The following is a 13,439-nucleotide window of genomic DNA, read 5'->3' as shown; positions in this document are numbered from 1 at the left end:
TGCAAAAACGAAGTTTCTTTTTGTTTCTTGGTGTAAGCAGAATTGGCAGGTAGGGAAAACGGTTTAGTCAGACTATTCTGGCCACTACCAGAAAAACTGTGATTGATCAATCTTGATCTGTTTTGGTTCACAAAAAACATAAAGCTTTGAAGTAATGTGATAGTTCCTAGTTTTTCTTAGGAAAACATTAATTTACCCTTTTTTGATAGCAGCACAGACAAAGGATTGAATCTTTGCCTACCATTGATTTAGAGTTGGTTTCAAAACAGAATTGGTCTGTAGCTGAAAAGGGAAAGAAAATACTAAATAATTACCTTGCAACACAGTTGTTCTTTTAATATTTACTTGATGACACTTTAACGTAGCAAGCTAGAATAAAATTGCACTGATATTTTTAATGGTTTTTCCCACACTCTCGCTATGCATTTTCCTTCTTGCAAATAAGAACCATACAAATGGTTTGTGATTGATTTCTTATTTGAAACGCTGAATTCAGGTAAGATTTTCATGATAGTGTAAAGCATCAGAGCATGAGCTTTATACTCGATGCTGGTAGTCTTGGCAGAACTGCTGTGTTACACAGAGTACTGCTAGGTATCTGGTTCTTCTGGCCTCTGGGTGTTTCTACAGAATGACACCTTTAACTGCAGAAACCTAGGCTCCAGTAAAATCAGTGGGTAAGCAGGAACTAACCAGATATTTCTGTTAAGTGCTGTTGTAGCCATTTAAATAGAAGTATCTTCCTTTTCTAGGCTTAAGATGAGGATAGCAATATTATCTACCAGTGAAAATAGAGCTGCATGTTACAGATGCAGTTAGGTCAAAGATAGGATAAAAAGAATGGATGGAGGAAATAAATTACAAGGTAGAATGAGAGGAATAGGCTTTTTTATTAGATGATGTAGAACATAATTAGCTTATGAAGGTAAAAAGAAAAAAACTCGCCATATTGTTCTTTAGTATTTTGTGTCCAGAATTCAGGATGCTGCAGTGGAGTAATCCCAAATACGATGGCAATGAAGTTCCTATAAAAACAGTCTGGTTTAATCGCAGAGACTATTTTTATTACTGGTTCTTGAAGATGGACAACTCACTTGAGGAAGACCAAGATTTATAGGACCATTCATAACATACTAAAAATTGACTTTTGCAATTTTCAGAAAACTTTAATGCATTTTGTCACACTGATGATACTGTTAATTATTTATTCTGAAAAGTTCTGGGCTAATTGCCAGTTTTTAGTACTTCCCCTTATGGTCTTGTTTGTTTGTTTTGGTTTTTTGTTTGAAGAGAATGGAAGACCTGTTCTTTGTAGTTGCTCCTCCTCTTCAGGTTCGTCTTTCTATACCCTGGAAGGGTGTTTCCAGAATGAGAAAGTGCTGTGTATGAAAGCTTTTATACAGTCAAATAATAGATTGAGGGGAAAATAGTAATTTTATTTATGCTAATATTGATTTGTATAAGTGGCTTCTTTTCTGAGGGTTAATTTTTGTGTTATATGATGTGAGTGGCATTAACCCTGCATGTTGATGAAAGGAAAACTGTGTTGTGACAGTATGACCTCACAGGATAGTATCCTTTCCACTAGATTCTCATATAACACATGGCATACCATAACCATTTTGGATAGATTTGTTTATATTCTGCTAACACCCAATGACTCTTAGGTTATTTTCCTAAATTAATTTACTGCAGATTTAGACTAAACTCTGTCCTATGTAAGCTGTTGCAATTACCCATGTTGGTTTTAGAACTAAGAAAATATAGACTAATTTATTTCACTACTCTTAGTGAAGCTTGTAAGAGTCACCCTTATTATCTGAGGACATTGGTAGCCTCTTAATGTTTCAAACACTTTTTCACTGGATAATGGCCTGTGACGGAATATGATGCAATAATTTAAAAATGTGGTTTTTATTAGGAAAAACATTAGTAAAGAGTATTACAAATGTATTATTTTTCCATAGCTTGTTTTCCAGTTACTTAGAACTGATGCAGTGGCTTGGAACTGATCTGCTTGTCTAAGAAATCAATTAAAACATACATTTAGTGGGAAAAGGCTAATAGGTCTTGCAGCTTTTTCCCACCACCCTCCCTACCACACTTTCCACTATCTTACATTAATCACTTGTTTTGATTGTAGCTCTATGAACTCTGTTCCATTGTAGACTGTGTCCATTAGCTTTAAACTGCCTCTTTTACCCCCCAACCCTGCCTTGTCCCCTCAACTAATGTCCCTTCCCCTTGTAAGGATCTTGATTTGTATAATGGTCTGGTTGGAATACCTCAGAGATATTCATGCTGTGATATAAATCCACAGACTCATAAACTCGGAATTCCGAAACAGATAACAGATGTAAACACATCATATGTTTAAAAAAAAAAAAAAGGTTGTAAAAAACTCATGGAGTTGACATGTCTCATGTCAACTTCTCAATATGTCAACTGCTAATACACATTTTTTTATTCCCTTTTTTTTTTTCCAGCTTGATCCAAGGATCATCCAACCCTTTCTGGCAGAATGTCGACAAACTATCGCCAAACTTGATAATCAGAACATGAAAGCTATTAAAGGCCTTGAGGATAGGCTCTATGCATTGGACCAGATGATAGCAAGCTGCAGCAGACTGGTGAATGAACAAAAAGAACTTGCTCAGGTAATACACATTTATATGTGTAACACTGGAAGTTGGTTGGTTTTTTTGATACATGTGTGCTGTTAAAAATTACAGTGAAAAAATTGCATGTCTTAATGCAAGATAGTTTTCAACTTAGCACACTGGAAATGTTCAAAAAAGGCGCTATATTCATAATAATTTGTTATTTAAATAATGGTAGTTTTTATACCTTGTGGTCATGTTTTCAGCTCACAACTCGACCTACCACATTAATTTACATATTTTTTTAAAACATCAAACTAGTAGAAAAATGCAATGGTGGGAGGTGGACAGCAACAGAACTTAAATATAGGGCTTATATTTATGTCACTTCATCTATATTGAAGAAAAAGGCACTCTACAAGATAAAAATGTCTTACTTAAAATACCTCAGACTTAATGCACTAGGAATATGTAGAGCTGTAGTTCACTGCAACTTGTCAATTGCCTATTAAGCTGTATATTTTTATAGCTAAAGCATTTCTGTAAACATTCTCTTGGTTATAATTTGGAAAAATATATTTAATTCCATTTCATCTAGTCAACATTCTCATAAAAGTGCCATTGTAAAATTGCTGCCTTCTGAGATAAATCAGTATATGGTATTGTTTCTGGAATAGAATACATCTAGTTTATTTTTATTTTAGAAGTTATGTTTCTTTTGGATGAGTAAGATTCACTTAGAATATGGTAAAATTTTAAAACTTTGAAAATACCTTTTGTTTCTTGTTGTGTTAAGGTGTATGTTATTAAAGCTACTGAATGGTTGACAAACAGGTTGTGCTGTATTAGTGTAATATTTTGCATGACAATGTAGAAAGCTGCTAATAAAAATAGGATCTGATAAAGGTGACTAATAGTTGTAAACACTGTAGATATTTATTTTAAAGCTTAGTTGAAAATTGATGTTCCTATTGTGAGCTTAAGGAAAAGGAAACATCTGTCTTAAATGTTATCTTAGTATCTGCCTGTACAGATCTTTGTCAAACCTGTCTGTAAACCAGGTGGAATTTAGCTACATTTAAGAGCAGACAACTTTTTGCCAGCAGTAGACTGTCAGAGACAGCCTGTAGTTTGCAGTTGCTCATACGCTGGAGACTGGGATGGTGTGACTGGATTCATAGAATCATAGAAAAGCTTGGGTTGGAAGGGACCTTTAAAGGTCATCTAGTCCAGCCCTCGTGCAATGAGCAGGGACAGTTTCAACTAGACCAGGTTGCTCAGAGCCCCATCCAACCTGACCGGGAATGTTTCCAGGGATGGGGCATCTACGACCTCGTGGGGCAACCTGTTCTAGAGTTTCACCACCCTCATTGTGAAAAATTTCTTCCTTCTATCTTGTCTAAATCTTCCCTCTTTTAGTTTAAAACCATTACCGTTTGTCCTATCGCTACAGGCCCTGTTAAAAAGTCTGTCATGTCCCGTCCCCCCCCACCCCCGTAAGTACTGAAAGGCTACAATAAGGTCCCCCTGAAGCCTTCTCTTCTCCAGGCTGGACAACCCTGACTCTCTCAGCCTATCCTCATAGGAGAGGGGTTCCAACCCTCTGATCATTTTGGTGGCTCTCCACTGGACCCTCTCCAATAGGTCCATGCCTTTCCTGTGCTGAGGGCTCCAGAGCTGGACACAGTACTCCAGGTGAGGTCTCACCAGAGCGGTGTAAAGGGGCAGAATCACCTCCCTCCACCTGCTGGCCATGCTACTTTTGGTGCAGCCCAGGATGCCGTTGGCCTTCTGGGCTGTGAGCGCACATTGTTGGCTGATGTCCAGCTTTTCATCCACCAGTACCCCCAAGTCCTTCTTGGCAGGGCTGCTCTCAATCCCTTCATCCCCCAGCCTGTACTGATACCAGGGGTTGCCCTGACCCAGGTGCAGGACCCTGTACTTGGCCTTATTGAACCTCGTGAGGTTCACATGCGCCCTTTCCTCAAGCTTGTCCAGGTCCCTCTGGATGGCATCCTGTCCTCAGGTGTGTCAACCTCACCACTCAGCTTGTTGTCATCTGCTAAACTGCTGAGGATGTACTCCATCCCACTATGTCACTGATGAAGATATTAAAGATTTCTGGACCCTATACAGATCTCTGAGGGACACCACTTGTCACCGATCTCCATCTGGACATTGAGCCATTGACCACTACCCTCTGGATGCAACCATCCAACCAATTCCTCATCCACACAACAGTCTACTCATCAAATCCATAGCTCTTGAGCGTAGAGGGAAAGATGTTGGGGGGGACTGAGTCAAAGGCCTTACAGAAGTCCAGATAGGTGACATCCATAGCTCTTCCCTTGTCCAGTGATGTGGACAGCCTAGAAGGCCACTAGGTTGGTCAGGCAGGACTTGGCCTTGGTGAAGCCATGCTGACTGTCTCAAATCACCTCCCTGTCCTCCATGTGCTTTAGCATAGATTCTAGGAGGATCTGCTCCATGATCTTCCCAGGCACAGAGGTGAGGCTGACAGCTCAGTAGTTCCCAGGATCCTCCTTGCTACCTTTTTTTTAAAAAATGGGTGCAATGTTTCCCTTTTTCCAATCTCCTCCTTTTCTTTTCATTACACTTAATATAATTGTTGATACCTACTTTGATTTCTGTGCTGTTCCCACTAGGATATAAATACTTATTGCAGGCTTTTTTGCAGATGGGTTTTATAGCATCTTATGGTAGGATTTCTTTACATTCAGTATCAAATAAGCAATGACTGGTTTCATATTTCAGCACTTTTCTGTAACTCTTTATGGTTTATTCTTCTCATCAACCTCAGCTTCAGAAAGAAACACTTAAAACTATTGTCTGGTTTTGAATTCTTTATGAAGACAACAGAGGCTTAATAAACAAGTTTGTAGAACTTTAATCAGCCACATAAGAGATGTTTATCTAAGGCAGTCCATCCTCCCTGTTTTTTCCCCTGACTCTTTTAGGGGTTGCCCATTACCATCCACAACAGATAATTCTTTGCCATGCCCAACTCCTGCATGCAATGAAGATGTCTAGCTGTGATCTTGGCTCTCAAGAAGATTTAGTTTAATGTATGAATTTCTTTATGCATAAAATACATTCTTTAACTCACAGTAGTACTGAGTATGCTCTAAATTGATGTTAAGTCTTGTATATACCAGAACTTAACAAGCTGGTGCTTTGTGGAAACTAGAGTGATGGTTGATCCCCTCCATCCTAGTGGCCACTTTTCTGCTTATTGATCCCCTCCCTCCTAGTAGCTATTTTTCTGCTGCATTAACTTTTGTGTTCTTTTGTTGGTGTAGGTTAGTTATGAAAAGTTCTTATAGGGTTGTGTTGGTAACCGTTTGGGAAGGAATACGATATTTATTTGGACTGGATTATAGAATGAAAAGAACGCAACTTTGACACTTCTCTATGTAGCATTCTGTCTATACCCCTGAGTGGTTACAGTAAGTTTATTAAAATGCCTGCATTCGGAACAGAGAAGATGGATCACTTCCATGCTTTTTGATTGTCACAAAGCTTCTGTAACGAACGTGTCTCTTCTCCTCTAGGGATTTTTGGCTAATCAGAAGAGAGCCGAGAACTTGAAAGATCCTTCTGTGCTGCCTGATTTGTGTTTGAGTCATGCAAATCAGCTGATGATTATGTTAACTAATCACAGAAAACTGTTAGATATTAAACAGAAATGTACCACTGCTAAACAGGAGCTTGCAAATAATCTACAAGTCAGACTGAAGTAAGTTACAACTTCTTAACTTTATATTGCTTCCACCTGCATCAAGACTGTTTAAAGTATGTATGTCCTAAGAAAATCTTTGGTAATGCATAGAGTTTTTCTTAGTGGGAGAGAAAATTAAAGTAGGATCACTGCAGTTTGTATATGAAGTTATTTGTAAATGTGAAACAAAGTATTATTTTAAGAGAAACTTTTCTTAGAGTTTTAAGATTCATATCAATAAAACTATATCCAAGAACCTACAATCCCCTCTCATCAACGTGAGAAGCCATCAATATCTTATTTCAAATTTGACTGGCAATTCTATTGGTGTTTTCAAAGGGTTATAATAAGCATAAATGAAACACTTTTCAATAGCTTGTGACCACATCAAAGCAGAAAAACATGCCAGTAGTTTGATTTACTGGTAGTTCATGAAAAATAATTCTATCCAGTCACAGCCAGTAAAAATGGCAATTTTTCATGTAAACATTATTACTCTATAACATGGAAGGCAGTAAGTAGTCTATATTGCTCAATGGAAAATACATTTTTTTACTACACTTTTAGTGATTAAGCTCTAGATAATTTGTCATGTTGGACACATAGGAAAAGTATACAGAGTTTAGTAATTTTTGGAAGAAAAAACTTTGGTTATGCTGGCAGCAAATTATTAGGCAACATTTTGACCCTTTTAGACTTGCATGCTGGATATCCATCAAGTAGATTTATTTTTTTTTTTTACTTCTTTAAGAGATTGCAGTTTGTATAAATGAGGCAGGTGCAAGGTGCAGGAAGAAGTAAAACAATCAGCAGTGCACTAGTGTGCATATAACACTAGATAACACAGAAATCCTGTTGTGTTTATAAAATAAATTACTGCTAGGCAAATAAAAATGTGAATTTGTCTGTCTTTGTTGCCTATGCATCTGCTCTTAGCCCAGTGAAAAGATGACTTTTTTTTTTGCACCATTTTTCACTGTAGCAGGTATAATAGAACCTAGGTTGCCATAAATATCACTTTCATTTCCTGTATGTTAAAGTATTTGTGTAGTATACACTTAATTCATGTTGTTAGAGGGAAAGACTTGCATTCCTTTGTAAAGAACAAGCTAGTAAGGTGTGGAGGGTGAATGCAGAGGATAGATCTGAAGAGAAAACAATGCATTGATTTAAAACAAAAAACAAAACACAAAAACACAACACACCCCCAAAACCAACCTAAAAACAACGAAAAAGCACTCCAAAACCAAACAAAAACCCAACACCAGCCTGCCCCCACTTTCACACCATCAGCACCAAAAAACCTGAAAGCACACATACAAAAAACCCTCTATATTTTCAGTCAAACCAAAGGTTCTTCTAGTTTTTCTTCGGTAGCAATTAGTAGCAAATGACCATAACGGGAATCCAATAATGAAGAAAGAGCTTAACCTTAACTGTATGTAAAAATATTCTTGGAGGAGAATATTTTTGTCTGATCTAGAAGCAGCTCTTCTGTGTTTACTTGCTGATGGACGTTTTTTCTCCATGAACTAGTCCAACTTCTTTTTGAATCCACACACTCCTGTTTTGGTTTTTTTTGCAAGTCCTGCAACTTAATTATGTTGTGTGGAAAATGTACTTCCCTTTGTGTTTTGAACTGGCCACTTGTTGGCCTCTTTTTATTTCTTAGTGCTTATTAATATGAGAAAGTCAACTGTGAAAGACTTGTAGTTTCTCTGTTATTATATGTTCCTAGTTGCTTAACATTGACTTGTTTGTTTTTTCACTTTTACTTCACTTCTGTAAATAAAAACAATGTATTTTTTGTTACTTGTGGGATGTACCTCTACCTTATGCCTGATGGCAAAGTTGGTGTAATGTTTCCCCTCAAACGTACCAGTTCATCACCTACTCAGTAGTTAATCCTGTGATTTAGTTATGTTGGTGGCTGTGCTTGAAATTAATGTTTTGATTGTATCAATAAGATAATTGAAGATGTGCTTACAAGGTGTGAGAATTTGTATGCTACAGGGGCTGATATTTGTAGTGCGTGAGCAGATGGTGTGAACTTTCCAAACACTGTTTCGATTTTATTTCTTTGACAGTATCCTTACCCTTAATATATCTTTCTAATGCTTGTTTATAAACCTTAAAAATAAAAAGTAGTCTCTTCTTTGCTCTGGATGTACCAGCTTTTTTTAATTCTTCTGGAAAAAGTTAGGTTATCATTCCTCCTAAGGTTATGTATGCTAAGAGCATTACCTGTCAAACCCAATACCTTAACTCAAATGGTGGTAAGTGTTCATTTTTTGAGCACTGATACAGATATCTTACTGTGAGAAGTTAACAGGGAACTGCAAGGCGACTACTGAATTTTGAATTGTTTGGTACGTCCAGATAGCCTGTTTTTGTCCCCTGTAAAATGATGTCATTGTTCAATTCAACCAGATGTGTTGCTAACCTTAGAGAAATTTAACTGCAGAAAAGATGACTACGTTTTTATCTTCTAAAGTGTAACCTGCTTTTGCAGGTGGTGTTGTTTTGTAATGCTTCATGCTGACCAAGATGGAGAGAAACTACAAGCATTGCTTCGTCTTGTAACAGAGCTCCTAGAAAGGGTCAAGGTTGTAGAGGCTCTCAGTACTGTTCCTCAAATGTACTGTCTAGCTGTTGTTGAGGTTGTGAGGAGAAAAATGTTCATAAAACACTACAGGGAGGTAAGTGAGTAAAACTTTGAGACCAAACCTTCATGTCAATGTATAAAATAACAACTAACTACATGTTTTCCCTTCCACAGTGGGCGGGTGCTTTAATAAAAGATGGGAAACACCTATATGAAGCTGAAAAGGCAAAAAGGGATTCTTTTGGTAAACTGTTCAGTAAGTACTTTCTCTTCTGTGAAATCAGAATTGTGGTTACATTTGACTTTTGTCTTTGTAGTTAAAATACCTGTATGATTTCTTGTTTACTTAAATAAGAAATGGATGCAGTGTGCCAGATGGTCCTATTATGAACAAAACATATTTATATTAAATTTTCTATTAATCAAATTAACTGTTTCATATAGATTATCCAAAATGTTGTGAAAGTTCTAATTCATTTAATGTTTGTAGAAAAAAATATTTCTCATTATTGCATTTGAATGCAATTTCTGTTTGAACGTACTCTGCGAGTTCTTTTAAATATGACTATTAAAACCATTACTGAATATTTGGATGTTGCTGTGACTTCCTCTGTATTACTTCAGAAAAATGCAAGGACAAAAACATCTAAAGAGCCTGATCAGAATTTCTTTTTTTTTTAGCTTCAGTTGCTGGAAAAGAAATCTGATTATTTTTTCTTTTTTTCTGTAAAGTCTGCAACTTATTTTCTGAATGAACTGCTAGAATAATAAAATTGAGCAAAAGGTTATCAAAATTGTGGAAGGGAGATTAGCAAGATTACAATGAAAATTTGAAAAAGGAGTTGAGGCTTTTGCAGAGGTGAACGTTAAGGGAAAAGAGGCTTCAATTAAGTTCTCTGGGATTGTGGGTTTTGCGTGAAGTTCTGTGGTCACTTGCAATTTTTATGTTGTTGTGAAATGGCATACTTAATAATGCTTTCAAATTTAGTTTAGCTGTTAAACTGCAATAGCTTAATTGTTTTTTCTTGAGGCATTGTTTATATGTTGCATTTCTTTCTCTTAAATAACCATTTTTTCTTTGCCCAGGAAAGTCTTTCCTAAGGAATCGTTTGTTTAGAGGACTTGACTCCTGGCCTCCATCCTTTTGTGTATGTACTCAACATATTTTTGGTTTTTATTTCATTTTTATAAACAGTACTTTCATAAATTAAAAACCTAAGCTTAATTCATTCAAGCTATATGCCTGTCACATTGCTCTGACACAGATGAAAAAGCTGGGAGCTAGTAGTATTTACTATTTCAGGTGACCTGTATTAATATCGGTTCATAACTTGCAGAGTGGTGGGAGAGGAAATGTCAACTCAGTACTCCTTTTTAACAAGGACTCTGTGGTATTGAACAGAAGAATGCCATTAATGATCAGAAGAAAAAGAAGCTAGGAGGCATAATTTGATCATCTAATCCTCTCTTTTGAATAATAGAGCCGTAAAATTAATTGGATGGTGAAAGTTTTTCATGTTTTTTTCATAATCACTGGATATGTGGAAAAGCATTTTTGTCTCTTTATTGGCTGATAACATGAAGGGGTGAAAAAGTATAGCTGTAATCAAATATTGCCTGTTAACTTTGATTTCATACAGCTTGGCTAATGCAGGTACGATAACCTTCCCTGATTCTAATGTTGCTATCTCACTTTGCTTTATTTAACATTTTCCACTTCTCCTTTGCAGCTTTTTTTAAAGGATACTTGGAAAAATAAAAATGCTACTCATTTCACTGTTTTGAATACTGAACCAAATTAATACTTGACTGTATGTTTAGCAGCGCAATAAATAAAGCTTCAGTGCCATCTCTTATCCCTTAACTTTTTTTAAACACATTCTTAATGTTTATGAAGCTTGGTAATAGGGAGCAAGTTGGACTAGATGATCGTTGTACGTCTGTTCCAGCTGAAATAACTGTATTCTACTGCTGCCCAAGGCACTGTGGATAGATTAATAACTAAAATTATTTTTTTAGGGGGGTGAGGCCAGACATGGTTCCTTTAAAAAATGTATGAGATCCTTTGAGAGAGATCAGTTTAACACCAAGTTTTCTGTGTTATCAATTAAAATCTTTTTTCAATCCTTCCTTTGTTGTATTGATATTATTTAGCTTAACAGTGTGAATTAATTTCTTCTTAATGCAGACAAGAAAACCTCGCAGATTTGACAGTGAGCTTCCAGATATCTCATTAAGTGACTTGCAGTTTTTGCAGTCTTTTTGTCCTTCAGAAGTACAGCCGTTACTCAGGTAAAGCACCTTTTTAAACTTTGTATGTTATAGAAATATCTTCCCCCTGCTCCCACCCCCTTCAGCCCCATCCCAGTTCATTTTTACTAAGGAACAGACAAGGATATTTTTTGAACTGATATCATTCTTAAGCAATGGTCTTCACTGACTTAATGCAGATACAGATTATCTATATGCTTCATGTACTCCAGCTCAGATGATTTGAACACATGTATTCTGTATTGAGATGTAAAGGATTTTGGATGTTCCTCTGAGCTGCCTCATATCTAAAAACCAAAAAATTGTTGTCAGTTTTAAACTGAAATAAACTCGTAACTTATGTTTGTCAGCTTAGAATTAGATTGATTTTTTTGTGGTTTTTTTTCTCTTTTTCTCTTTTTTTTTTTCATTTTCTCTTTGTTAAGTGGTATTCTGGAGGAAATAAATTTCTTTAGCCCAGCATGAAATCATAGAGATGACCTGTATTCAAATACTGCTTTTTCTCTGACAGACATATTTTACTAAAAGGTGTACTCTCTAAGTGCCTCTGCTGTCTATGGAAATCCATCATCTTGAGCAAAGCTCTGTTTCCATGTTTCTTTCAATGAGGCAGACATACAAATGTAGACAGGAAAGCTACTGTTTTGTCTCACAGGCAACTTAGTTTCTTACATCGAACTTGGAGATGTCTTTCTCAAAATTGACCGATAAAGCGAGCTTTCAAATTAGTATGTCTTAAACCTGTAGCAATCAGATAGGTAAATGCCAACCAAGATAATGGGCAAGAAATACGCAGTAGCAAGTTCTGTGTAACATTCTGTGTATCAGTATGACCACAATCAGATGCTGTATGTATCCATCATCCTTCTCCCAGAAGAGATCTGCCGTTAGAGATTTGATGAGATTCCAATTTTTTTTAGCCCCAGGGCCACAATCCCACAAAGGATTGTAAGGTAAATCCAAAAGGAGGATGCTCTCCTGTCATCCGACAAGTTCACCAAAAGTGTCGGCCTGATACGTGTTACTGGTGCGCAGTTCAGGAGCTGAATTCACATTTTTCACTTCTGTTTGGTACTGGCATTCTTTTTGATTCAGAATTCCTGGCCATCCTTATGGTATTGTTGCTGTAATTAAAAATAGTATTGTGAGCTTAGTCTGCTTGACAGTGGATTTGCCCTAGATCATGATAGACCTTTTTGTTTTCTCTTGTTATGCTCTTAGGCTTGCTCCTCAGTGATTCAGCAGGGAAAAAAAGCAAACCATAGTATCATATTGCTTATGTTTCCCTGACTTTTGGGTTTGTGAGAATTTTACAACCTTCCTGGGAAGTTTGGGCTGAGTTCAGGAGGAATTTTGCCTTGCTATTGTCAGAAAACCAGTCACTAACCGAACTGGTTTAGTTGGTCCAAATTGTAGTGACGTAGCTTTCCACTTGATGGCAATAGAGGTGGGCGTATGTCATGTTCCTCCTGGTTTCTGGGCTCAGGATTACATTTAATGCAAAAATTGATGATAGTGGATTTGCAACTCAAGTGGACAAAGCTGTTACACACCTTGGTAGACACTGAGCTTTACAAGAAACTTCAGAACAGTACTTTCTTTGGGATTTTGACTTAACAACTAAAGAGCAAGCAATAGGCAAACTGAGACATAGAACAAAATCCTTTTCTGTCAGCACTGAACCCCTGAGCTGCATAATTAAAATGATGCCTCTATTTACTTATAGTGCTTCAGTCTTCTGAAATTATATGTTTGAGCAATTATTGAAATTTTAATTCTACAAAAATAGGCTAGATGGCACTTGCCCTATGTATTGAATAGAGAGTAAAATACATTGAAGTGTGATCTGCTTTTATTATATTGTTAGTCTGAATGAACTGCCGCTTCGTTATTTCAGCGGAGCTATCCTTGAACAAATTAAAAATTATGGATGGAAATTTTATGGAAAAATATGGACTCTCAAGAAAAAGTAAATAAATGTTGCTTTTCCAGAGGTTTAGAAAACTTGCAATTGAAAGCTTATCTTGCAACACTTGCAATGTCAGGACACATTAATCAGTCTTTTAATTTAGGTTACCTATCATTAAAATAAAATAGTAGAGAATTAATAGCTACTTCAAAGGATGAGCTGGATTGGAGAGAATCCAACTGGAGAGAAGAATAGAGTCATTTGCAAACATAAGTGCTTCAATTAGAGATCTAATTGCTATGTATTCTCTTCTGT

The 13,439-nt window shown here is 36.6% G+C and overlaps 1 protein-coding gene across 1 annotated transcript in view; it reads left to right on the top strand.

Annotated features, from left to right (window-relative positions):
- RB1CC1 (RB1-inducible coiled-coil 1) overlaps nt 1-13,439 on the top strand; it is a gene marked incomplete at both ends in the record, with an annotated part of 55,861 nt that overhangs the window by 15,942 nt on the left and 26,480 nt on the right. Inside the window, 6 exons of the mRNA XM_010291650.1 lie at nt 2,487-2,657; nt 6,173-6,357; nt 8,852-9,038; nt 9,119-9,200; nt 10,031-10,092; nt 11,133-11,236. Of these exons, the coding sequence (XP_010289952.1) occupies nt 2,487-2,657; nt 6,173-6,357; nt 8,852-9,038; nt 9,119-9,200; nt 10,031-10,092; nt 11,133-11,236 (791 nt within the window). The remainder of the gene's footprint in view (nt 1-2,486; nt 2,658-6,172; nt 6,358-8,851; nt 9,039-9,118; nt 9,201-10,030; nt 10,093-11,132; nt 11,237-13,439) is intronic.

Source organism: Phaethon lepturus, unplaced genomic scaffold, assembly GCF_000687285.1.
Source record: "Phaethon lepturus isolate BGI_N335 unplaced genomic scaffold, ASM68728v1 scaffold8390, whole genome shotgun sequence".
NCBI lineage: Eukaryota > Metazoa > Chordata > Aves > Phaethontiformes > Phaethontidae > Phaethon > Phaethon lepturus.
Note: the sequence above shows the minus strand (reverse complement) of the source record. Positions and strands in the feature narration are given on the sequence as shown.